The sequence below is a fragment of the Gymnoscopelus braueri genome (assembly GCF_963280865.1).
Source record: "Gymnoscopelus braueri genome assembly, chromosome: 18".
NCBI lineage: Eukaryota > Metazoa > Chordata > Actinopteri > Myctophiformes > Myctophidae > Gymnoscopelus > Gymnoscopelus braueri.
In genome coordinates this window covers 17,124,611-17,148,903 of record NC_137618.1, presented here as the reverse complement: position 1 = coordinate 17,148,903, position 24,293 = coordinate 17,124,611, and the positions used below count along the sequence as shown (strand labels likewise).

Genomic DNA, 24,293 nt, shown 5'->3' with positions numbered 1-24,293 from the left:
AGGGACCACATGCAATACCTTCACGGACCACCAGTGGTCCACGGACCACCTGTTGAAAACCCCTGCTCTAAGAAGTATAACAAAACCTGTAAGACAAATACTACAATTAACATGCTGACTGGAGAGGGGACATGCACTTCTGAAACTAAAATATCTACATGAAATATTTTAAGCATTGATCACAGTGAATGACTGTATCCAATAAGCGTGTGCGTGTGTGTGTGTGTGTGTGTGTGTGTGTGTGTGTGTTTTCAATCAGTATTTGTCCCACTGTAGCTGTGAATCCTTTTCAAATCTCTGAAGGCCAAGTAGTCTAGATTTAGTGGGAATTATTACAGTTTGGCAGGCTTCACCTGAAGGGTCAAAATCCTGGAAGTAGTCTGGACAGTGCTGCTCGGTGGTATAGCCTGCCTTGGTGTCATCCCAACACAGCCATCCATCCCAGGTGCGATTACACACGGACTCTGAACCACGGGAAATACCAGAGAGGAAATCAGTGATTGAATACTGGAACAGAAATAGCAATTTCTCCCTTCCCTTCTTATACGCAAGATATCTCTGTAAGTCAGGTATTGTGCATGGAAATAACACTATAGTTTCCTTTGATGTGGTGTGAGGCAAATGACCTCCATGTGATCATGTTGGCAACACACAAAAGCCGTTTCCAGAAGTAACATGTAATATTGAGGGTGCCTAATGTTACAGGTCACAGGAACACTTTCCTGTCTATTCGGGTCCCTAGATTCCCTTTTATCTTTTGACTGGTAGGGTTTCAGCACTTCCTGAAAAGCGTTCCAAAAACCTTGGTTTCAAATTCATGAAATCCATGCCCTGCGGTGATAAAGACACTTGATAAGGTGAAGACACGCTTGCAATGAGAATTATTTTCAGCGAATATTTAGAATCGGGATGAAGGCTTGTTTCGTTTTTTTTCACCACAGGAAATGTGTTTCTCTTTCCTTTGGTGCTGACCCACACAATTGCATTTATGGATTATAAAATGACTGACTACAGCACTATCAAAAGCTGGGGAAATGGCCAGCATTCTCCAAAAATGCCTGATCTGTGACTTTATTTGGTGGTGACAATGACAGTGTTCCAACTTCATTGTTAGGGCCGAATATGTAGACAATAGACAATCTACAAGCTCACAACATGTCACGATGCAAGGTGCTGTGAAATTTGTAGATTCATTGAAAGAGGGAAACTGATCAACAGCTTTTACAGTATGAATAAAAAAAACACAAAGGTTACAAGCAATCATTGGTTTACCTTGTCTTTCATGAGAATCGTCCTTCATTATCTTCTGGTAGCACTCAAACTGTGCTGTTACTATCTTGTTCCTGGTGACACCGATGTCGTTGTAGACGTTGATTGGATGCTGCTGGGTCTCGTTGACGCCTAGGCTTGCCTTCACGTAGATCTGCAAGAAATTGTTTAATTAGTTAAAAGTTATTTTTATTTAACCAAATGAATCATACATATCAACATTGTTCCCATACATAAGTCAACGAAAATGGTTTTTTTTCTTGTCAAATGTGAAGGTTCCATTTAAGTAATTATAAACTGCCTCTAGTAAACTTTAAAAAAAAATATATATATATAAGAGATCATATTAATATCAATTGTCAGATCAGGGTTTTTATTTTAAATACAGTATTGCATGCTTTTTGTGTCCATGCGTTCCTGACACATCCCTGCGACACTGAGCATTATTCTCGGCTTTGACCACTTTCAACCTGGTGTCCACATGTCATTATACAGATTTTCTTTTTAAAATGGTCTAAATATGTTAGAAATATGCTGTACGATGAAGTATATAGGGCTTAAGTGGTTAAAACAAAATGTCTCTTCTGGACCAAACCTCTGCTATAAGTGAGTGAGTGAGCTATAAGTACTCAGGGTAAAACTTGTGCCTGCACCCCATTTTGACCCTGTGTTCTTATTCTTACTGTAAGCCCCCCAGGGGGCTATTAAAACAGGATGGAGTAGGACCCCATATCCTTATTTAGACCACAGGAAGGGGAGTTGAAGCCGCACAGACATCCATTAAATCCATTTGAGCTTCATGGAAAATGCGACCTCTGTACAGAGAAAAGGCCAACCAGATGTGTCCAGTTGAACCTGCGACTTCTCTGTTACGGGAACTCTTCCCTCCAACCAGTAAGCAACCACAACAGCCATTCTTTGCTCGCCGACTACGGAAACTAAAATTGTGATATATACGATTCTACGCACTGGACCAGCAGAACAACACGCCTAGAGAACCGGCATGGTCCCCGGCCGAATTTCATGTGTTCTCAACTTCTCTGATACAGTATAATGCCATGGGAGGTACAAGATAGCAAGAGCAAGATATGATAAATATGATTCCAATGACATATTATCCACCACTGTCCACCACTGGGCCTACCTCTGCTGGAGTGCACAGCAGTATGAGGGCCGCCATCCACCTCCACCCAGTAGCATCCATCTTCCTCTTGGGCAAGCGCTGTTCAGTGATTGGCCCGGCGATGGATCTGGAAAGGAGAGAGAGTACAGCAAATGATGCACATGGAACCTTCATATCACCCAAGGGGGGTGCTCCGCAGTACCTATCATCGCTCCCATTTAAGATGAATAGAACACCTAATGACCTATTATGCCTGAAGGATGCACAAGCCCTCGCCACTGGTATTGTTTAACCGAGCATGAAAGCTAGTATTGTGTTTAACTGAGCATGAAAGCTGTTGTTTGCCATCACAGTCACATGCTATCGTCTGTCTGTCTCTATGCACTGTAGAATGTCCATGACTCATCGCTCTTCATGTCTCATTACTCTGTCTATGCACTGTAGATGTCCTCTGTCTCTATGCACTATAAATGTCCATGTCTCAGAGGAAGAGGAAGACATGCTGGCCAATCAGCCGTGACGACTCTGAGAACTTTTAATCCAAGAGTTCAACGTTCTGAGACCTGGGGTCACCTGTATGGCTGCCTGCGGGGCTAGGATCTGATGCAGTCGGGGGATTAGAGGTTGGAATTTGCCTGGTGTCGCACCGTAGAAATTAAATGTTTATGTCCTTGTGGGAAGTGTACACTTTAAAATCCTGGGTTGAAACGAATGGACCCGTAGGCTCCATTTGTTTCCGTTGGTGCACTCACAATTACATTAATTGCATTACACATTTTACTGTGTAATGCATTAAAATGCATGCTATACTACAGTTAGTTCCAACCTCGCATTGTGGCTGAGAGTCAATATCTCACGGTATAGCACTCCAAATGCTTCCACCTTATTTATCTTACTTGTTGTAACCTAGCAACAGCAGCTGCCACATGTATTTTTAAAATAAATATTTCGCTTTCTAATCATAGATTTAAATAATGCACGTGGTATAATGTGATATTGGTGCTGATCTACAGCACACCAGAGCAAATATCTCACGGTATTGCACCCCCTCTCTTGTATTATTGCTTAGTTACATACATAGAGATTTAATCATGACAAATAAATCTCTGAGTTATTGTTACCTCTGCCAATGGAGTTTGACGGGGTAATGTTTTTGCCTCATTCCTTTTGTTTGTTTGTTTGTCCATTAGTCAAATAACTCTAGAACTGATGGCCACATTTTCATGAAACTCGGTGGGAATGGTCAGTAGACCTGAAGAAATGATTAGGCCAGTAATTCCCAACCTGTGGGCCGTGAGGGTATTGCAAGTGGGACCCCAAATAATTGCCAAAACACAGATTTTAATGCTAATATAACATTCATTTAAAAACATTAATGTTAACAATGACACTGTATTTTTTCGTTAATACCTTGAAAATGTGTTTTCATAATGATATAATAAAAAACAGATACTTACGATTATTTGAGTAAAAAAGTAATTAATAGAATAATTGCAAATAATCAATAGTTGCAGCATTGCGTTTGCATTGACAGTGCCAAAATACCCACGTTCCTCAGTCAGGCAGACTGGTGGAGGAATACGCAGATAAACGGCTACGTATAAAAGTACTGAGCCATTATAACCAAGTTCATTCTCGCAGAGGTACTGTACAGAACCAAAGTGCTCTCCAGTCTGCTAGGGATTACAGTTCCATTACACAGGGGAGAGAAGGTTAGGTGGGAGACAGGGGGGGCTTACTGAAACTGGGATTGTAAAACATTACAGCGATGTGCAAATTGGAAACAGCCTGGAAGAAAATCAGCTGCTCTGGCACGCATACACACACACACACACACACACACACACACACACACACACACACACACACACACACACACACACACACACACACACACACACACACACACACACACACACACACACACACACACACACACACACACACAGTGTGCGTGTGTGTGACACAGCAATACTGTACTTGTCAGGACATCAGCATTTTAGGATGGTGATTTTGTGAGCCATATTTTCTTTTTTACTCTAACGTTGAAAATAGCCGAGCTACAAGCTATTTGTGAGGTTGTAGATCGGCTTGTAGATTGTGAGTTGTGAGCTTGTAGATCGGCTATTTTCAGTGCTCGACACTGGCATGCAACTAATAATAAATTGGCCGTAACTCCAACCCTAACCCCTAAACCTAACCTTTAAATGCCTATCCTAACCTCAACATGAATCTTTTCCTAGTTATAAGTCTATTTTAACTCATAAAACAACGTTTTGTCTTGTGAAAATGGTCAATTTCTTCTACAATACTTGTGGCAATATTTGGCCCTCACAAGTGTAGCAATGCAAGTGTACACACACACACACACACACACACCATTGCATTCACAACCACACATGCACACCACATACTCTGCCAAATTCCCCAGCTGTTTCTGGCAAGGGTTGTTTTTCAGACATTTACAAACTGAACGAGAGGATACATCTTGTCAGATTACAACACAGACGACGCTCCCACGGATGTACAGTGCATGTTTTAGTTCCTTTTAAAAAAAACATGTTAGTATGCAAGTAAATAATGTTTACTGTCTGAAGCTTTATTTTTGTAAAAGCCATGTTAAAGACTGACAGCTCCAACCCACGTAGGCTGGGCAATATATTGATATTATATCGATATCGTGATACAGTATGAGATTAGATATCGTCTGGGATTTTGGATCATCGTCATAATGGCATAAGGATTGTTGTTTCCCGGTGTTAATCACTTAAGCCTTATGTTATACTTTTAAAAAATGTATGAAATGTTCAAAAATACTGAAAATATCTACAAGCCCACAATGCATCACATCGCAAGGCGTTGTGGTTAATTGTATTATTATTATTGTCTCAATATGCTATTATCATCACAATATTGATATTGAGGTTTCCAGGTAAACCCCGTAATTGAAATTACCAGTTGATTGTGATTGTGGCTGAAACGCTTTGAGCTTGCAGATAAGCGCTAGTTCAGTCAGATAACTCAGGAATAGATTGAACCAATATAATAGAATGAATAGATTGAACCAATATTACAAGTGTGGATGTAATATTTTATCTTGGCGTTCAGGCTGCTATATTTTTCTCCCTGCTCAGCACAATTAGACAACCATCATTAACCATTAAGAGCAGGGAGATAGGTATACAATAACAACCCCCCATGGGAACAGAATCAATATCAGAGCCCACTGGTGGTGGGATCAAACAGCCGCATAACAACAACCAGGGACACAATACAGCGGAATGAACGCAGGTGAGCTTAAATAACCCGCCCAATTGGTCAGCTGATTGCCATGTCAGTGTATGACGTATGGGTCTTGCATAACACTGTATACACCCACATACAAAATAGGGCTTATACTAATTGATTTAGTCAATTATAAAAATCGAAAATCTTTTGGATAGACATGTTGATATAAAAATACTAATAAGATATTAAACAATGCTTCTAGATTATTCGATTAACTGAAAAAGTTATCGATAATCGAATAGAGAAAATAATTGATAGTCGCAGCCCTATTGATCTATTTGTGTCAACGTAATCCATCCACACATCCACACTAACCGCGTGGGTGGTCCATCCAGTATCATCTGTAGTGCGTCAGAGCGGTCCACCAAAGTGGTTAGTCACGGACACTTTGCACAAGAGCCGACGTCACCCATCATATCTGAGAGCAGCCAAAAAGATGCGGGGAAAGCAGCCTACAGTATGCGGAACAGCTGTTGCGATCGCGCCCCCCCTGCCTGCTCTTATCAGCTCCCATTGTCCCTGTATAGAGGCAGTGTTACGCTTGTAAACATCCCATCCAAGCCCCTCTTCCGTCACAGGATGTTTTGCACACCGTCCTCCTCAGGTTCCTCTCAGTGGCATTCAGATATCCATTTCCATGCTTGTAACATCATTCCAACTGTGTGTGTGTGTGTGTACATGCACACGCACGTGTTTGTATGTATGTATATATAAGTGCGTACCCGTGTGTGTGTGTGTGTGTGTGTGTGTGTGTATATATATATAAATAAATATATATAAAAATAAATAAAGACAGGTACTGTTGGTGGTAGGAGAGTAGTGATGAAAGATAGTGTCACACCAAATGCAGAGGTGTTGATGGACTGTGTTGTTTATTTGCTACAGTCGTGTCCTAGTTACGTGCGCCGTGTGAAGTCCTGTTGATCTAGTATCATGTGGCAGTGTTTTCTGTGTACTGTGTTTGACTGTCAAATAGGCTGTGCCACAGCCAGCAAACTTCTCACAGCCACATGAACCCTAGCGCCCCTATTCTGGGGACGAACATTCGGTGAAAATAGCAGATCTACAAGCACACAACGCATTGCAACGCGGCGTATTGTGAGCTTGTAGACCGGCTATTAGAGAGATTTGGTGTACAGGGAAATACTAGCGCACTTAGTATAGAGCCCTGGGGGACCCTGGTCAACTAGGGTTTAAGTGATTCTGAATGAGAAGCAACAGTAGACCTAAGCTAGATACATTTTTTCAAAGATCCTCCTTTTCAAAAGTAAAATTACATATTTGATGCTTGGCTACAACTATATACAAACAATCTCTAAACCTCACAGAGAGTCGTGCTCTTCCCATCGAACTATACATAAACCTAGTTCCCATATTTCTCTTAAAGCTGCCTCTTCAGCAGCAGATATCATGGCTGGACGAGTATCAGGGCTGCTCCAATGGTGAGAATTGTTGCAATGGAACACCCTGGGCCCACCAAGGGTATTTACAGTGTGCCGCCAGACCTAAATAAGTATTGAACTTATCACCTGCTCGCAGAAGTGACAACAGCCAGATGGTTATTCTGCATATTGTCCCCAATAGCAACGTTTGTTTGATTCCATTATCGGGTTTTTGAAAGTCAAACACTACACTGTCCATGGCGATACCTCGATAAGTACTGTGTACTTACTGTATAAACAAACAGTAAAAGAGTATACATAGCAAGGGAAGCATTGCAGTTGTTCTCACAAAACGCAGCACTCAGCACTATTAAGGTCTTGTTTTGGGTTTCACATTTCTAAAGTACTTGCAGGATTGCAGAATTTTGATAAGCAGTTGGGGGTTGAGAGGAACTTTTGGCTCAGGATTCAGTTTAAAGCTGAGTTGGACTCCGTTTCCTATTCCAGATGTACTTCCAGCTCAGATTTTTTGATTGATATCTTTATTGATCATGAAATAAAACATGTGTCACATGTAACGTACAGATCTGACCCATCATAATAAGCTTACAGCTTGTTTCCATTAGGGTCCTTTATGAGGTGTGTATGATGTCATGTAGTGTGGTACTGTTGAGTGCATGAAATGTATAGAGTTCTTGATGTGCTAAAGTGTCCCTGGGCACAAATGAAGAAGTCTCTGAGACTTGGATGCGTGGGTGTACCTTCCTCTCAGAGTGTGTGTGTGTGTGTGTGGGGGGGGGATTCATATTTACAATATACCATCTACAATATCGATAAAACCAAACAAAAGTACATACATCTTCAAAAAATACTATTCACTAAAAAACAAACACATCTCAGGAACCATAATGCCTATATATCTACTTAGTTCCCTATTTAGAAGCAGCTTCTAGTGCTGCTGAACCAGCTCTTTAAGGAGGACTTAGGTGACATATGAGCTAATAGACTTTAGGTAAAGCAGGTAGACCATTCCACAGTAACACAGCATAATATTTGCACCAAGTGGGGCACCCTCTGTTGGTGTGACTGTGAACATCTCTGACCTTTCTGAAGTAACAGAGATAACCAGGAACTGAGTTGCTAACTATCTTCTGCACTCTGCACAACTTAATCAGTGATACCCTCCCTAAGCCACTTGAGCTGATCAAAGTGAGCTGAGAGGAGGTGAGTCCTGGGATGGAGATGTAAAATCAACATGACAAATTTATGTTGGGCAGTTTGGAGTCTATTTTTGAGGGTCCTGGTGCTTGTTTACCAGGATGTACAGGCATAGTCAAAATGACATTGAACCAGGGCCCCCGACAATATCTCCAAAGCAGTTCTGTTCACATAGTTGGAAATTCTCGCTAGGAACTTCACTCTCTGGTTTATCTTAAAGATAACCTTTTTTGCCATACTCTCACCAGCTAATTTGTTATCTAGGATAAAGCCCAAGTAAGTAATCTCCTCCTTTGCTGCGATCTCAAAGTCCCCCACCATAACACTAAACCCAGGAGATCTCTTGAGTCTGATATTGGACCAAGAATACTCCCTTGTTGGGGGACCCTGCATGTTAGTCGAAGTGGAGAGGACTTCGTGCCATTCACTTCCACCCACTGTAGAGATGTATTGTCAAAGCCCAGAGCCTTCATTCTGTACGAAAGTATATTGTGATTGACGGTGTCGAATGCCTTCTGCAAGTCCAGCAATCACCATTCCAGAATACTGTCCCATGTCAACTTCTTTACGTATCAAATCAGTCAGATGGAGCAGACAAGTGTCTGTGGAATGTGACTTCCTAAATCCTGATTGAAATTTGAACAGTAGGTCATGGGACAATAGATAGGTGTTAATCTGTTCAAACATGAGGTCTTTTTCATTACTCTTGATATTTAATTTAAAATTGAAACAGGGCGGTAGTTCCCCGGGTCTAATTTACTTCCTTTTTTGTAGAGAGGAATAACTCTAGAGATTAGATTTAAGATCTTGTGGGGATTTTTTTATTGACAAATTGATTAAAAATGTAATGCAAGGAGTAATAGCGTCTGACAGCACAGTCTCCTCAGACACAGCTGAGAAAGAGAAACCGTCTGCCAGCCTAGAACACCCTTTTGTTCTAAAAGGATTTTACATAGTATAGTATTCATACTGATTTGGAGGATTTGGCAATTTGTTGACTAATGCACTCGTTACAGTATATTACACTCTGGATTTTTGATTATTATTTCCTACCCTGTCTATTTTAAGCATTTCCATAGTTGTTGTGGGTTGGATCTGTTTTCAGATATTTTCTCATTAACTCATTCACTGCCAGCATTTTCTGTGGCTGCGTTTAGCCACTGCCAGACATTTTGACCATTTTTGCCAATCTTTGATTATCCACAGAATATTTTGTGCTGTGACTACAATGTCACACAATAGCTCAAAAGAAAGAGGAGACCCTCTACTTTCCACAGAAAAAAATAATTGCAATCCCATCCTCCGTTCTTTACTTATCGGCAGTTGAGTAAAGCTTGTTCTCAGTGAAAAACACCCTCTGAGAGAAGAATTCTGAGATAAACAGCTTTTTCTAAAAGTTTTTCCAAAAAAAAAAAGATTTTTTCCCCCCAGAAAACTCTTTTGATCCATTTATTTTTCGCCTCAGTGACACACCAGAGACATATCTAAAGTCAGGAAACACATGACAAAAATAAATAATCACCTCTTTAGGTAGGCCATCTACAGTGACATCAAGTGGGCAAAAAAAGTAACTACATAACAGTGACTGAAATAGTCTCCAGGGTAAAAAAGCAACTACTCACAACCACAACCACAACCACACTGTGAAACAAGCCCAAATAAGCAACTACACTTTAGAAACAAGCCCAAATAACCAACTACACTTTAGAAACGAGCCCAAATAAGCAAATACACTTTAGAAACAGACATTTGAATCAGGTTTTCCTTCTCTGCCTCTGCCACGAAACAAATTTGCAATCCCATCTTCTGTGTGTGTGTGTGTGTGTGGGGGGGTAGGATAGACAGTGGATTTTCTGAGCATGTACAAATGAAACCAAATGGACCTGTACACACCTAGACTGTTTGTGTGTGAGATCCTGGACACAGTTACTTTCAGTCACATACTGTATACAGGTAGCAATGACAAGAAACATCAACTGACCAGTAAGGGTCCATTTGGTTCCATTTGTACACACCTAGACCAAATAACAAGCCCAAATAAGCAACTACACTTTAGAAACAAGCCCAAATAAGCAACTACACTTTAGAAACGAGCCCAAATAAGCAAATACACTTTAGAAACAAGCCCAAATAAGCAAATACACTTTGGAAACAGACATTTGAATCAGGTTTTCCTTATCTGCCTCTGCCACGAAAAAAATGTGCAATCCCATCTTCTGTGTGTGTGTGTGTGGGGGTAGGATAGACAGTGGATTTTCTGAGCATGTACAAATGAAACCAAATGGACCAGTAAGGGTCCATTTGGATTCCATTTGTACACACCTAGACTGTTTGTGTGTGAGATCCTGGACACACAGTTACTTTCAGTCACATACTGTATACAGGTAGCAATGACAAGAAACATCAACTGACCAGTAAGGGTCCATTTGGTTCCATTTGTACACACCTAGACCAAATAACAAGCCCAAATAAGCAACTACACTTTAGAAACAGACATTTGAGTCAGCCGAAAAACGTGGCATATTTATTCAATACATGGGAGTGTTTCCCATAGAAAAAAAAACAAAAAACAAAGAAGACATTTCACATTGTGTAGGCATAGTGCAGATCATTGTGGTACTTTGCAAAGCAGTTTCTTCTGCACAATGTGACGCCGCAAGGAGGACACCACCACCGTGACTCACGGCGTTCGCCTGATCGCTGATGAACCCTGCATTTTCTCGTAGGGCGTACTTTCCTGGGGGTGGAGGGAAGATATGTCATCTTGTGTGCTGTTGGCGCCGGTGGGACGTTGGCATTGAGCCTGCTCTGGGGGTCAGTCAGCCTAGGAGCTATCCGACGCTGTGGAACCCGTCTCTGGCCGGTCCACGCCCTCGCCACACTCATGGTGAACTCCATGCTGGTTTTGCATCTGCCCTGAGGGTTTTTCTTTTTGTACAACACAAATGCATTGGCCATACAGATTTCAAATAAATAAAAGATGAACTTGTTGGTCCACTTGGAGTTCTTCCTGGTGAAAGGGTAATAAGAGAGGGCCTGGTCCAGCTTGTCCACGCCGTTCATGTTGTTGTTGTAGTCGATAATGCAGGTAGGCTTGCCTCTGGTCACAAGGGCAGCGGGCACCATGCGTCTCCGTTTCCGCCACACCTTTACCTCTCCCATCGTGTCCGGATGGAACGTGGAGACCATTCTTACGATGTTGTTGTCCCGAAAGGCCATCACCATCACCTGGTCTGTGTGACGTACCAGTCTGTCCCCTACAGCCAGTCTGGCAGTGGAAGAGTCCTGGATCTCTTGTGGTGCGCCCCTGTTGAGGCGCAGTGTTCCACAGACATGGGTCTTCTTCTTCAGGAGCAGACCACACATGGTCACACTATTATAGAAATTGTCCATGTATAGCCGGTAACCTTTCCCTTCTAGACCACCAAGAAGAGAGACAATTGTGTCTGCAAGGCTCACATGTGTTCCGCAGTATGGCCTGAGGTTGTGACAGTAGCCGGTTTTTGAGTCACATAAAATATAAGACTTTATCCCATATCTGATAGGCTTCATTGGATTGTAGACTTTGAAGTTCAGTCGTCCTCTCCAAAGCAGTATGCCCTCGTCTATCGAAATGTTTTGATCTGGCTGGTACAGATCCTGGAACTTCTGCACCAGATAATCGAGAACTGGCCGTACCTTGTGCATTCTGTCACGGCCAGTATCGACACTGTCACTGAAGTGCAGGAACCTCAGGATGAGCTGAAATCTATTTCGAGGCATTGTCTTGCTGAAATATGGTGTAGAAATCAGCTCATCCTGAGCCCAGTACAGTTCCAGTTCTGGCTTTTTCACCAGCCCAGTAGTGAACAAGAGACCCAGGAAGATCTTGAGTTCCTCAACAGTGAGGTCTTGCCAGGCATTTACCCTTGACTGTGGCAGGTCGACCTTCGCAATGCACACCAGCGCGTACACGTTCGTTTGTTCCACGATGGCCGTTAGCAGTTCATCAGTCATGAAGAGCTGGAAGAAATCTGCAGGTTGATCAGAGTCTAGCGCTGCAGCACTGTTCATGGGACCGGGACTGGCTGTGAAGGGGATGTCTTCGGGGATCCAAGACCTCTCCTCCATGGCATACCAGACAGGAGGCTTGGGCTTGCCACGTGCACGTCCTGTAAATTATAGAAATACATAATTAGAAATACATAATTATGTATGCATATAAAATACATTTACAATACAATGATTTTTTGTTTTGTTTTTGTGTGTAAGTTTGATGTACAGAAAAATAAACTTTGTTCTTACCTTTACTGGTTCTGCCAGTGCCAACAGTAGGAGATGAGAGTTCCTCCTCACTCGCCATCTCAGCATCTAAAAATCAGAGTAAAATATCAAATAGTTATGATCAGGGGTCATCAATGTGTCCGTACACAGACAAATGTGTCTGTGGCTAAACTTGGCATTGTCTGTGGCAGATTTGTGATTATTTACTATGACTATGTACATTTTTAGGTGTCACTTTTCATTACAAATGGAATCAATAATTGCTTTGCTTTTGTTTACACTATATATATATATATGGTATTTTTTATTACAACAAATGGACCTAGGGTCCATTTGTACACATAGTGTAAACAAAAGCAAAGCAATTATTGGTTCCATTTGTAATGAAAAGTGACACCTAAATGTACATAGTCATAGTAAATAATCACAAATCTGCCACAGACAATTTGCACTCTCAGAGTTGTAATAAAAAAATACCATATTTATGGTAAATATGGTAAACAAAAGCAAACAATTATTTTTACACACCAAGCTTGAATTAGAGAAGACTGAGACAGTCTTAGTTGTGTTTAGCAAATGAAAAAACAAAGCAGACAAAAATAAGAAGCTTACCTCCACTGTCTTCATCTGGTAACATGGGGACACCAGCCATTGCCTGTTCCTCACCATCTGACTCAAAGTCTAAAAAAAGAAAATCACAACAAAATAGTTTGGTATGTGATGTGTAGCCATAGTTCACCTGACGCTCAAGCGTCATGAAGCAACCTTTTCCTGTTTTTTGAATGGTCTCCATTTACAACCCAAACATCTACATAAACGTTTAAATTTCAAATATAAAGTGCTGAACCCACGGCCACAGATATAACAAGTTAGAACGCCTGGGTCTAAGTATCCGTATCTTCCGTATTGTTCATTAGAAAGCATTTTTAATCTGATCGGCGGCCATTTTCTCACAGAGTTATAATGTATCAGAGTACAATACACCTCCCAACCGGTAGGGTCGCGTAGTTGAACGCATATGGAGAAAATGACCACCGATCGGATTTAAATGCTTTTATTGATCAATACGGAAGATACGGGTACTTAGACCCGGGCGTTTTAACTTGTTACATCCGTGGACGTGGGGTAAGCACTTTATATTTGAAATCTGAACGTTTATGTAGATGTATGGGTTGTAAATAGAGACCATTCAAAAATAAGGAACAAGTTGCTCCATGACTGAGGACTAGTATGTGAATTAGTCACACGAGATCAAAAAGATGTACAAAAAAAACAACACAATCGATTTACAATTAGGGATTTAGCAGAGACTTATCCAGAGCGACTTACAGTATAAATATAAAATGTACTAACCAGGAATAACTCCGGATGTCTGCTCAATGCTGTCGGTTTCCTCCGGCCTCATGGGGGTCCAGTCTAAATCGTCAAGACCACCACACTCTGACGAAGCGCCGTCTGCAGACAGCCCACTGAGACCGGACACTGAGTTGTACGGGCTCTCCACGACCTCCCGACGGGTTACAGCTCTGGTACTGCGACGAGGACCTGGTGGTGCTGGGTCGATCCGTGCCGTGTCCACACCATCTGTGTCCTCAACATCCGAGTCGGACAAATCAGACTCCGTCTCCGGCCGGAGCGCCTCGACACGGCGAAACATCTCGTCAACGCGTTGTTGCCCTGGTCCAGGTGTTGGACGACTCCGACGACGACCGCGCGCGCCGCTGGGTCTGGACCTAGGACCGACGGCGGAACCACGACGTCCACGGCTGGATCTGGACCTCGGTCCGACGGCGGAACGACGAGGGTGGGGGTCGATCAGGGGGGGGCCAAGACCCCTGAGGCTGGATCCTGGGAGTGGATCTACCGTAGATCCACTTGAACCGGGAGAACTATCTGCCCGCCTGCGCCTCACCGAAGACCGTACCATTTTCAGAGACCACTATACTAAAAGGACAACTATTACTACTACTACTACTACTACTACAATGGACGACTTATACTACACTACTGACTACTGCTGCTATCTATGACTATACTATACTTACTGACCAACAAAAATACTATACTATATACTATATACCACTATACTAAAAGGACAACTATTACTACTACTACTACAATGGACGACTTATACTACACTACTGACTACTGCTGCTATCTATGACTATGAATGACTATACTATACTTACTGACCAACAAAAATACTATACTACTGACTATACTGCTGCTATCTACTATACTTACTAAAGACTATACTTACTGACAAAACAACAACTCAACTCTCCTCACCTCACCTCACCTCTTTCTCAACTCAACTGGATAACTGGACGACTTTCTCAACTGGACGACTTTCTCAACTGGACGACTTTCTGCGACTGTTTGCTTAGGTTGATCTCTCAAAATGCGATACCAGGTAATGTTCCCGGCCTGCTTTTATACCCAAAGCTTCTGTTTTGATTTGTGTCCTTTGATCGGCGTTGTTTATCATTGTTTTTCTGTGATCGGATCGCTTGTTTTGGTTCACAGAGAGTCCAGAGAGGACCACACTATTGAAATTGGTGAGAAATAGCGCCATTGTTTACATGGGGTGAGGTCGGGTAGCCCTGAACAGCTGTTGTTTGATCACGTGGTTGACGGCTTTCCTCAGATGCATTTGTTTTGATCGTGCACGTTTAGGGTCACCTGACGGTCAACCTACATGTTTAGGAATATTAGCTCTATTGTGGTTGATGTGGTGATTTTGGCTTTCCTTTGATGAAGCCTTTGTTTTGATTTCTCGCTCGGATTTTTTCACAGGACCGCCAAACTCAGTCAGGAGTTGGGGGAGGGTCCCATATAGCATATTCACAAAAAAAAAAAAAAAAAAAAAAAAGTCGTTTTAGTCGTTCTAGGCAGTCGGGGCTTATGGGCCAAAAGTCGTTTTAGTCGTTCTAGGCAGTGAATGAGTTAAAATACTCAGATTTCGCTTAATTTATCAGCCTATTCACCTCATTTCTGAGTTTTTTTGTATTCATTGAATACCTGTTCGTGTATATTCCTAGTTTTTAAAACTTTTGAAAAGGTCTACAAGCAGTTAGCTTGTAGATCAGTGTTTCCGAAACAATGGTTTGGGGCCCAATTTTGGGTCACAGGCCCATTTTTACGGGTTGTGAATAAATATTACCCTTTTTTTAAACGTTTCGTAACTATTTATAATTATTTCAAAAGTTGTGACCTTGTAGATCTGCTATTTTTTACTATTAAATGGGTTAAGCTTAAGTGGTTAATTCATAATGTATTCATAAGTTTGGGTCCGGGGGTGACACCAATTCTTTTTGGGTCTCAAGCATAAAAAAGTTTGGAACCCCTGCTATAGATCCTTAAATTAAGATATTTAACTATATTTAAAGATTGGGACTACATTTTTTTATTTTTCAGAGCTATCAAGAAGATGGGATTCTATGATTTTAGCCATTTGTACTTGGCCAGAGAAACCTTGCAGACTGATATGTTGCACGTAGAAGGGCATTGTAGCTTGGTATTTGGTATGCTAGTTTCGCCTGTAGTGTGGTTGGCATAGCCTGGAGGTCATAACCACTGTAATCATAATTAAGTCTTAAAATGTAAATTTAATGCTAGATATGTCACCTGATGGCTGGGGGAGAAGCTGTCTGCTATATCACTATAGAAGCAATCAACTGTAATTCTTCAGGGGTCAGAGAGGTCAGAGGTCAGACGCAATTTCCTGGTATCACATTTTGCCCTGTTTTCACTGATACTACTAGAACCTTTCCATTCAGCCTTTGTTTCTCATTTGAATTTGTTCTTGGTATCGTTCAAAATACTTTGGAAATGTGGGACGGTATTACGCTGATGTGACTTCTACTTCAAAATGTCCTGTTTGTGCAAAACCTGTAGTGGTACAGAGGGAGGGCCCTATCGTGCGCTATCCATTAACACATTAACCGCCAAGAACGTAGTCCTACGGTCCGTTAAATCCAACTGTTAAGCGCCGAGACCGTAGCCCTAGGGTCCACGGTCTTTTCGCGCTAAAAATTTCCGGGTGCACTTTCGGAATTTTTTTGATCCACTTCCGTTTCCGGTTTGATGACCGGAAACAGAATTATTTGGGATCCGGTTTTGACGATCACGTCCGCCCTCGTTCTACAGACGAAACTGAAACTCAATTCTCTTCCTGTAGTTTTTTCTCCTCGCATATCACTGTTTAACGTAATCCGCTCTAACTACAACATGGATGCCCCGTTTGACACATGGTTTTCACTGGGAGATACAGTGAGATGTCGCCGAAGTAAACAGACCGTGTACGGCTCAATCTTAAGGATTTTAACAAGATCTATGGCGACATGAAAAAAACAAAAAAACAACAATAACACCTTGGCACTGGTGAGTACATTATGAGATTAACCTCTGGCGGTCGATGTGTTAATTACGCACAAGGCAGCTTGCGTTACCCCTAAACGATATCGTGCGGCAGCCTTATCCGCTGAACATTATGCCGACTCCCTTATTTGTGCCTGTAGTTGTGGCTGATGGGCGTGTAGTTGCGCTATCTGTGTAATTGCTGTCGTGCCCATGCGCATATGGGAAAGCGCATTGCGGGTCCTCAGACCACCAGATTTGGTTTATAAGAGCGCACCTGGAACCGGAAATGTCGTGTGCACATTGGGCATGCAAGATCCCAGAGCCGATCTCAAAGACTCATATTTCACTCACAACTTATGTGGCATTTCAAAGACTTATTCCTTCATTAATCCTATGAAATAAAATTAAAGTTTACCGCTGTCTTCTATGTTGAGAAGTGCGGTCATGGAGTGTTTTTTTCTCTTTCTCTCTCCCTCTCTCCGCGCAGCACATTCACACTTACAATTTCACTTTGCCCCCTTGCTGTCCAAAAATATATGATCTACAAGCTCACAATGTGTCGCAGCGACACATTGTGAACTTATAGATCAGTTATTTTCGAAGCAACTCTAGTAGATAGAAAATGCAGAACAATCCCTGCGCTCAAGCATTCTGGAGAGCTTAGGGTTAGGACAGAGTCTGTCACGCTCAATAGCCTACCTGACGGGATGTGTCCGAAATTACATACAATGCAGCTGCAGAGTCGAACACCGGCACTTCTGAATTAAGTGATTGTGAATGTGATTGTCATTACAAGCCATCAACGTCGGACTGCCTCTTTCTTGGCCAGAGAGGGAGGGAGTGTACGATAGCACTGGACATAACGCAGCGAACGTCCCTTGTGCAATGCTAAATCACCAAATAGTGGGTAGCGTGGCTGGGGCAAGATAGGGCCCTCGTGAAAAAAACTCACATTAACAACCAAACGTTTCAGTCTGTTTATACTGTAGGCCATCAGGCTTCTGTGCCATCAACAGTCACGCCGCCATAGAGCACACCGTGAAAGGTCACTGCAGGTGGAAAGGTCCTGTACACACCCAAAAAAATCTGTCTATATAATAAAATGGACACAATTCCAATTTAGTCCAAGACCTGAAATAAATCAGTAGCCTAAGAATGTTATACATCATGTTTTGTGTAATGTGACAGAACACTACAACACAACAGCATTCATCCCTTTCAGCACTGGGAGCATGCACACACGCACAGACAAAAAGTAATCCGACCCACATGAACATGAAGTCACATTTTGACCTAAGACCAATCCAGCCCACAACCTAAAATGAGTTTGACATCCCTGTGCTAAAGGAAAAGCAATGGGGTCTCAAAAGTTAGTAGGGTTCATCCGGGAATCTGCCTATCATGTATTATGTTATGGATATCTTGCGTCAGAAGTTGATGTTTCGGCCTGAGAAAAAGGTCATGGGGTCACTTAAATAAGAAGGGTTCAATTAGGGAACATGAATGCGCTCAGCAACTTTCATGACAATCTGCCCATTAGACTTTGAGATAACTTGTAATGGTAACCTGAAATTGTGAAAAAGTGTTAAAGGAGCCCCCCAAACTAGTGCTGTTTCCAGGTAATTGTTATGTTCCTGCTGTTATACATACTGCAAACCAGGTGAGGAAATCACAGATTGAGGTTTTAACCTTTGCTTTTATGAAATATCCGAGACCATTAGGGTTTTATGGAAGATGCTTATGAAAACATATTGCTAGTTTGACCACTTCAAATGCTCTAATCGTAAAATAATAACGGAAAATAGTCTGTCCACAAGCTCTCAAGAGAGCTCTCAATCAGTCGTGGTGACATGGGAACTTTAATCTGTGTGTATCCACTAGAGGAAAGGTCATTTGGTCACCAAAATCAGTAGGGGCCCGCCATCCTCCAGAGAGCATGCATGATCTCGGTGAGTCATGGCAGTCCGCTCATTCGGCTCTTAACTTTTCCCAAATTTAAGCTGTTTATCCCATTCAAACCAACCACTTTATCCATATTATTTTGGCTATTCAGAAATAGCAGATATACAAGCTCATGAATATTTTGTGCAAATATTTGAGTATATATATATTTTAAAGGGAACACTTTTTACTCAAATCTTTGCCTCTGGGGGGGTCCCTGGAACAAAATATTTTCAGATGGGGGCCCGCGGCCAAATACATATAATTTTGGGGGTCCTATATAGCAACATACATCAGAAAACTGTTAGGATTTAGAAGACATTTGTAGAATCCCCAAAAATGTATATATTCAAAGATTTGCACACATTTTCAAGATTTTTCTAAAATAGCAGATCTACAAGCTCATAGCGCTGCACTCAGTGCCACGCTATGAGCTTGTATATCTGAGACATCTAAAATGACAGAGATGCGTTCCCGGATTGAATGGGTTATTAGCATTTTTGCCGTCCCATCACCTGGGTCACCATCCTGTGGGTGGACCTGGCTTTGGGACTACAGAATAATACACACACATACAACCCCAGAGAGAATGCCAGCAGAGAGAGAGAGCTGGCTCAATGGTGCAAAGTTATAAAGGACAATAAAAAAAAAAAAATACAGCAGCAGACTGTTCTATATATGTGTGTGTAAAGCGCAGAAGTGGCTTTAGTCCCATTGCTCGGACGGACGGTGGGTGGACCTGGCTTCAGGCTACAGTGCACACACACACACACAACACGAGAGAGAATGCCAGCAAAGAGAGACATGTGGCTCATTGTTGCAAAGTTATAAAGGACTTTAAATGCATGGCAAGCAGCAGACCCAGCACGACTGTTGTTGTTACAGTATATATAACGTGTGGTGCGTAGTCCATAAAGCGCAGAAGCTAATTACACAGTGGCGTCTGCAAGAACCCACAGAAGCACTCACAGTGACATAATGGCCAATCGGTGGACGCTGACTTACAGTTACGTATGTGGCCCTTGTCAGGCATTGTTCACCTTAGTGGGACTACTGTATCTGTAGTTGCATATGTGCACGTAGTTTGGGTGCACACATCCCGAGGAATGGATGAGTGTTACCCTAACAAACTCAATAAACGCAACTCAATAAACTGGGAACTATTTCGTCAGAAAATGGACATGGGAACCGCAGGTGCTGTGCCTGGGTGTTGGTGTCAGCAGGCCTATGAAGGTCTAAATGTTACCAAGCTGGACTGGGTTTCTGCTTATTGATGGTCTTAAGAGCAGAACATCAGCCTTTTGTCAGTGGCAAAGGAATGTGGCTGAACATTACACTTCAGTCTCTTTGCTCGCTAGATTTATGGTTGTGAAATGTCATCTCTCAAGTAAAACTTGCCCTATACTAATAATCGTTTCATTTCCCACGTATATACAGTGTTGTAGGCCTACAGTATAGTGTTACATGTGGTCGGACAATCTTTTTTGTGTCATCATGGTAGAGTAGACGAATACATTTCACCTATGTAGCACCTCTCATTTCCAAATGAGGGCACTTAAAGAGAAAAGTAAATAAAGCAATAATAGCCAGCACTCCTTCTGGTACTTTTAATTCATACAGTATGCACGGACAACAGCATACACAGACACGTTTCGGCGTCAAGCCTTCGACAAAACCAGAGTCTATTAGCCCCGGTAGCGGCACCTAGAGGCCATGTTTGAGATAGAAACTTGAAACTACCCAGCTACGGGTGATACAGATATTCTTTCTCTCTCCGTTTGTCCTTGAAAGCATTCATGAACAAAGAAGTTGATCCTCTCTTCATGATTACGTAATGTGGACAACCAGGGTGCACACACACACACACACACCCATACACACACGCACACGCACGCACGCACGTACACACGCACACACACACACACACACACACACACACACACACACACACACACACACACACACACACACACACACACACACACACACACACACACACACACACAAGAACACAAACTCAGTTTGGGGTCCTATATTCTAAACACATGGTACAAAATGGCTTTAATTGGCTGCAGGGGAGTGAGTGTATTCCAAGAAATGGCTCATCCTCTGAAAAGTCTATAGCTGTCTGTCCAGTACATGATGAGGTTTGTGAATAATGGACATACAGCCAGATGATTCTCGGAAAACTTTGAAAGACCCCCCGCCGTGGGTGTCTTCCGCCCGTCGCTTAGCTAAAAACAACAGGACCAAATATAGCCCAGTCACAGTCCATGGGCACTTCCTACAGTATATTAGGGTCCCGAGTTAGGCAGCCATGTTAGCGAGCGTGGGATGTGTGCGCCGAAATCATGCCAGCTCCCATGGATGCCCAGGGGCGCCACCAGATGTCAGGGAAGACAACAACAAGCACACACAGATGTGAGGGAGGAGGAATCTTTACTACTCGAAGAGACTCACTGAAGCCACCCTTAATAGGGGGAACGGTTCTTTGCGTGGACATGGCCGGATCATGGTTATGTTCCCTGTCAACAGACTTAATGCAGATTAACGGTCTGGACAAATCCATCTGGACAAATCCACATGCCAAAAAAAGCACCAATTTCTTTACACCAGTGGTTTTCAACGTTTTTCATGTCTGCGAAACCCCCAAATTAATAGTATGTCTGCGGACCCTCATCTGAAAATGTTTTCTGCCAGGGACCCAATACAAGATTTGTCTTTAAAAAATATTTTTAAATTCCCACATTTATCAAGATTATTTTGAAAATATATTTTGATTTTGATGCTATATTAACTCATTTTGCTGGTGACCCCTCAAGGACCCCTGGCCCTGGGGGTCCCCGGACCCCACTTTGGGAACCACTGCTTTATACCCCACACCTCTGTGTATCATGGCAATCTCCAATGCAAAGGGATCTTTGTCACTATTGCAGTGTAGTCCTCTGATTCTCAACATGGGGTTGGCGGACAACTGGGGTTTGCTTGAGGGAATTCCAAGGGGTCCCCATTTAGATTATTAACTTCGAACAGACCCTTATGAATCTGTAACTCAGAGTGTACAAATGGAACCAAATTGACGCACTACAGGTCCATTTCCACACTCATAGTTAAATTAACATTGAGTATTTTACTGTGTACGGTGGGGTCCCAGAGAAAGAAAAAAAAACATTATTAAAGCTTTGGGGCATTGCCGCAAGGATAGAAATAAACCTGCAGTTTTTTCTTAATTAAAATCTAGCATTTCAAAATAACAAATAAGACACAGAGGGTAAAAGCGACAACGATGTAATTGGGTTAGGGTTTCAGTTCGTCTGTCCTTTCCCGAGGGAAAGGACTTCAATAAAGTTCAAAGTTCACTTCTACTACACCGACTATCCCCCTATAGCAACCACATGAAATGTTAATAGACTCAATGGACAACTAAAATCATCGTAGTGTGTAGATTTTGAGATTCTAGAGAAGCACTGTTTGTGCGTGACGCAACCAGATTTCAAAATGGGTTAGGATTTTAAAATTCCTGTAGTGTGAGCCCAGCTTCAAGGACAAATTCACTGCTACACTGCACATCTTATTTTTTTTTTATATTAGTTTTTTGGGGCTTTTATGCCTTTATTTATGGGACGGTAGACTGACAGGAAATGGGGAGAGAGATGGGAAGTGACACGCAGCAAAGGTCGTCAGGATCGGGACTCGAACCTGCGACACGCTGTCAGGCTGGCATTGCAGCCTAGGGCATGGGTTACCAAACTTTTCAGCCTGCGACCCCAAAATAATGCGGCCATTGAACTCGCGACCCCACCTAACCTGGAGGTAATTTATGCACATAAACTTGCACGTTCGGTGCGTATTTGTAATGTATTTTAGTATGACTTTTGACTGTAGGCCTACTGCTTGTACTGTTAATAATCTTGTTAATATAGATTTCAATCGATCACATTTACAGTACCTAATGAGATGGGTAAAATGTACTATTTGTAATCATGTTTAGATTGTATTTCATTCATTCTGTTGAATTTATTTTTTATTTATTTTTTTAAATATTTTTCATGACCCAAAATAATTTTGCGACCCCACCGTCAGTGTTCCGCGACCCCAAGTAGGGTCCCGACCCCAACTTTGGGAACCCCTGGCCTAGGGTGCCTGGACCGCCACGCTGCGGCCCAGGCCTACACTGCACATCTTGATGGATGGGTGAAGGCATTAGGGATGGGGACATGTTTATTCAGTTATGAATGGCAATTCCTTTGTATGGCGATTCTTATATCGCCATGTTAACGCCTGAATACAAATTTTGTAGTCATATATAAGTAAGTATATATAAGCCTGATTCCTGTCCCTACAAGGGATACTAATCAAAACATCATAGCCTTTGTTCCTCATTTCCTTTGTTGTGTGTCATCATCACTCACTTTAAAAGACATGTCTTGAATACTGGCCAGCTATCATACTACAGTAACACAGTTACATATATACAGTAACATACCATGCCATTTGCATCTACTCCTATCAGAAAGCTCGCGTTTCAATGCCATGCCATTGGTCCGCAAGGTGATTTTAAGTAAATTAGCCAATGCACCATTTAGTTCAGAAGGAAGTGCAGTGAAACTAGGTGATCTGACCATAGGAAAGAATCCCCATCCAAAGGCCTGTCATCCAAAGGATCTAGTTTACGCATGGGAAAATATTGTAGAAATACCCAGTTAAAAATACATGGGTTAAAAATAAAGAGCGGAACGCCATGTGATGCACCTGCATAGTTGCCTCCTTGGTGTCGATATTAAATGTTTTGACGTAGCTGAGAGCGCTATGGTTTGGCTATGGTTTAAACAGTCTAACCTAGTGGATCAAGTTTGCCGGGGTAACCTGAGGCACATATTATAGCCTGGGAGGAAATTGCGGCCAATTCAGCAGGTTCTTTCCATAGTCCAGTTGCCAGAATAAAACGTTGGCATTGTACTTTTTTTGAAAACCATGGATACATTGAATCTTGACATTTCTGAACCAAAAATATATTTCATACCAACACTTCGCGTCCGATGCTGAGGCCGAGGGTACTCTTTAGCGTACCATGTTGACGAAGACAGAATGAGGGCCATGTTGACTCAGCAGGGTCCGTGGAAACTAATCCCGGCCTTAACCCCAACTCCAACCTAAGGGTGCAACAGTTAATTGAACTAATGGATTATAAAAAATAATGTGATGCGTTGTGAGCTTGTAGATCAGTTAATTTGGCTAGTTTTAGGTTATACCATTGTATGATGAATTATAAAGTAGGTGGAAATGTCTTCTAAATTTTTTTTTTTACGTCAAATAATTGTATTCTGGCCACTGCGTTGCTTTCAACTAGAGAGACACCTGTATACAGTGTACAGGTGCATTGGATATAAAGATATGGACATGTAAGTCCATATCTTTATATCCAATGCACTAGATTTGTACAATAG

The 24,293-nt window shown here is 42.1% G+C and overlaps 1 protein-coding gene across 1 annotated transcript in view; it reads right to left on the bottom strand.

Moving 5' to 3' along the window:
• LOC308073629 (calcitonin gene-related peptide type 1 receptor) overlaps positions 1-24,293 on the bottom strand; it is a 51,820-nt gene that overhangs the window by 21,238 nt on the left and 6,289 nt on the right. Inside the window, exons 2-4 of the mRNA XM_080412650.1 lie at positions 2,414-2,519; positions 1,273-1,423; positions 354-464 (exon numbers count right to left, since the gene is read on the bottom strand). Coding sequence (XP_080268776.1) covers positions 354-464; positions 1,273-1,423; positions 2,414-2,473 — 322 coding nt within the window. The 5' untranslated portion in view covers positions 2,474-2,519. The remainder of the gene's footprint in view (positions 1-353; positions 465-1,272; positions 1,424-2,413; positions 2,520-24,293) is intronic.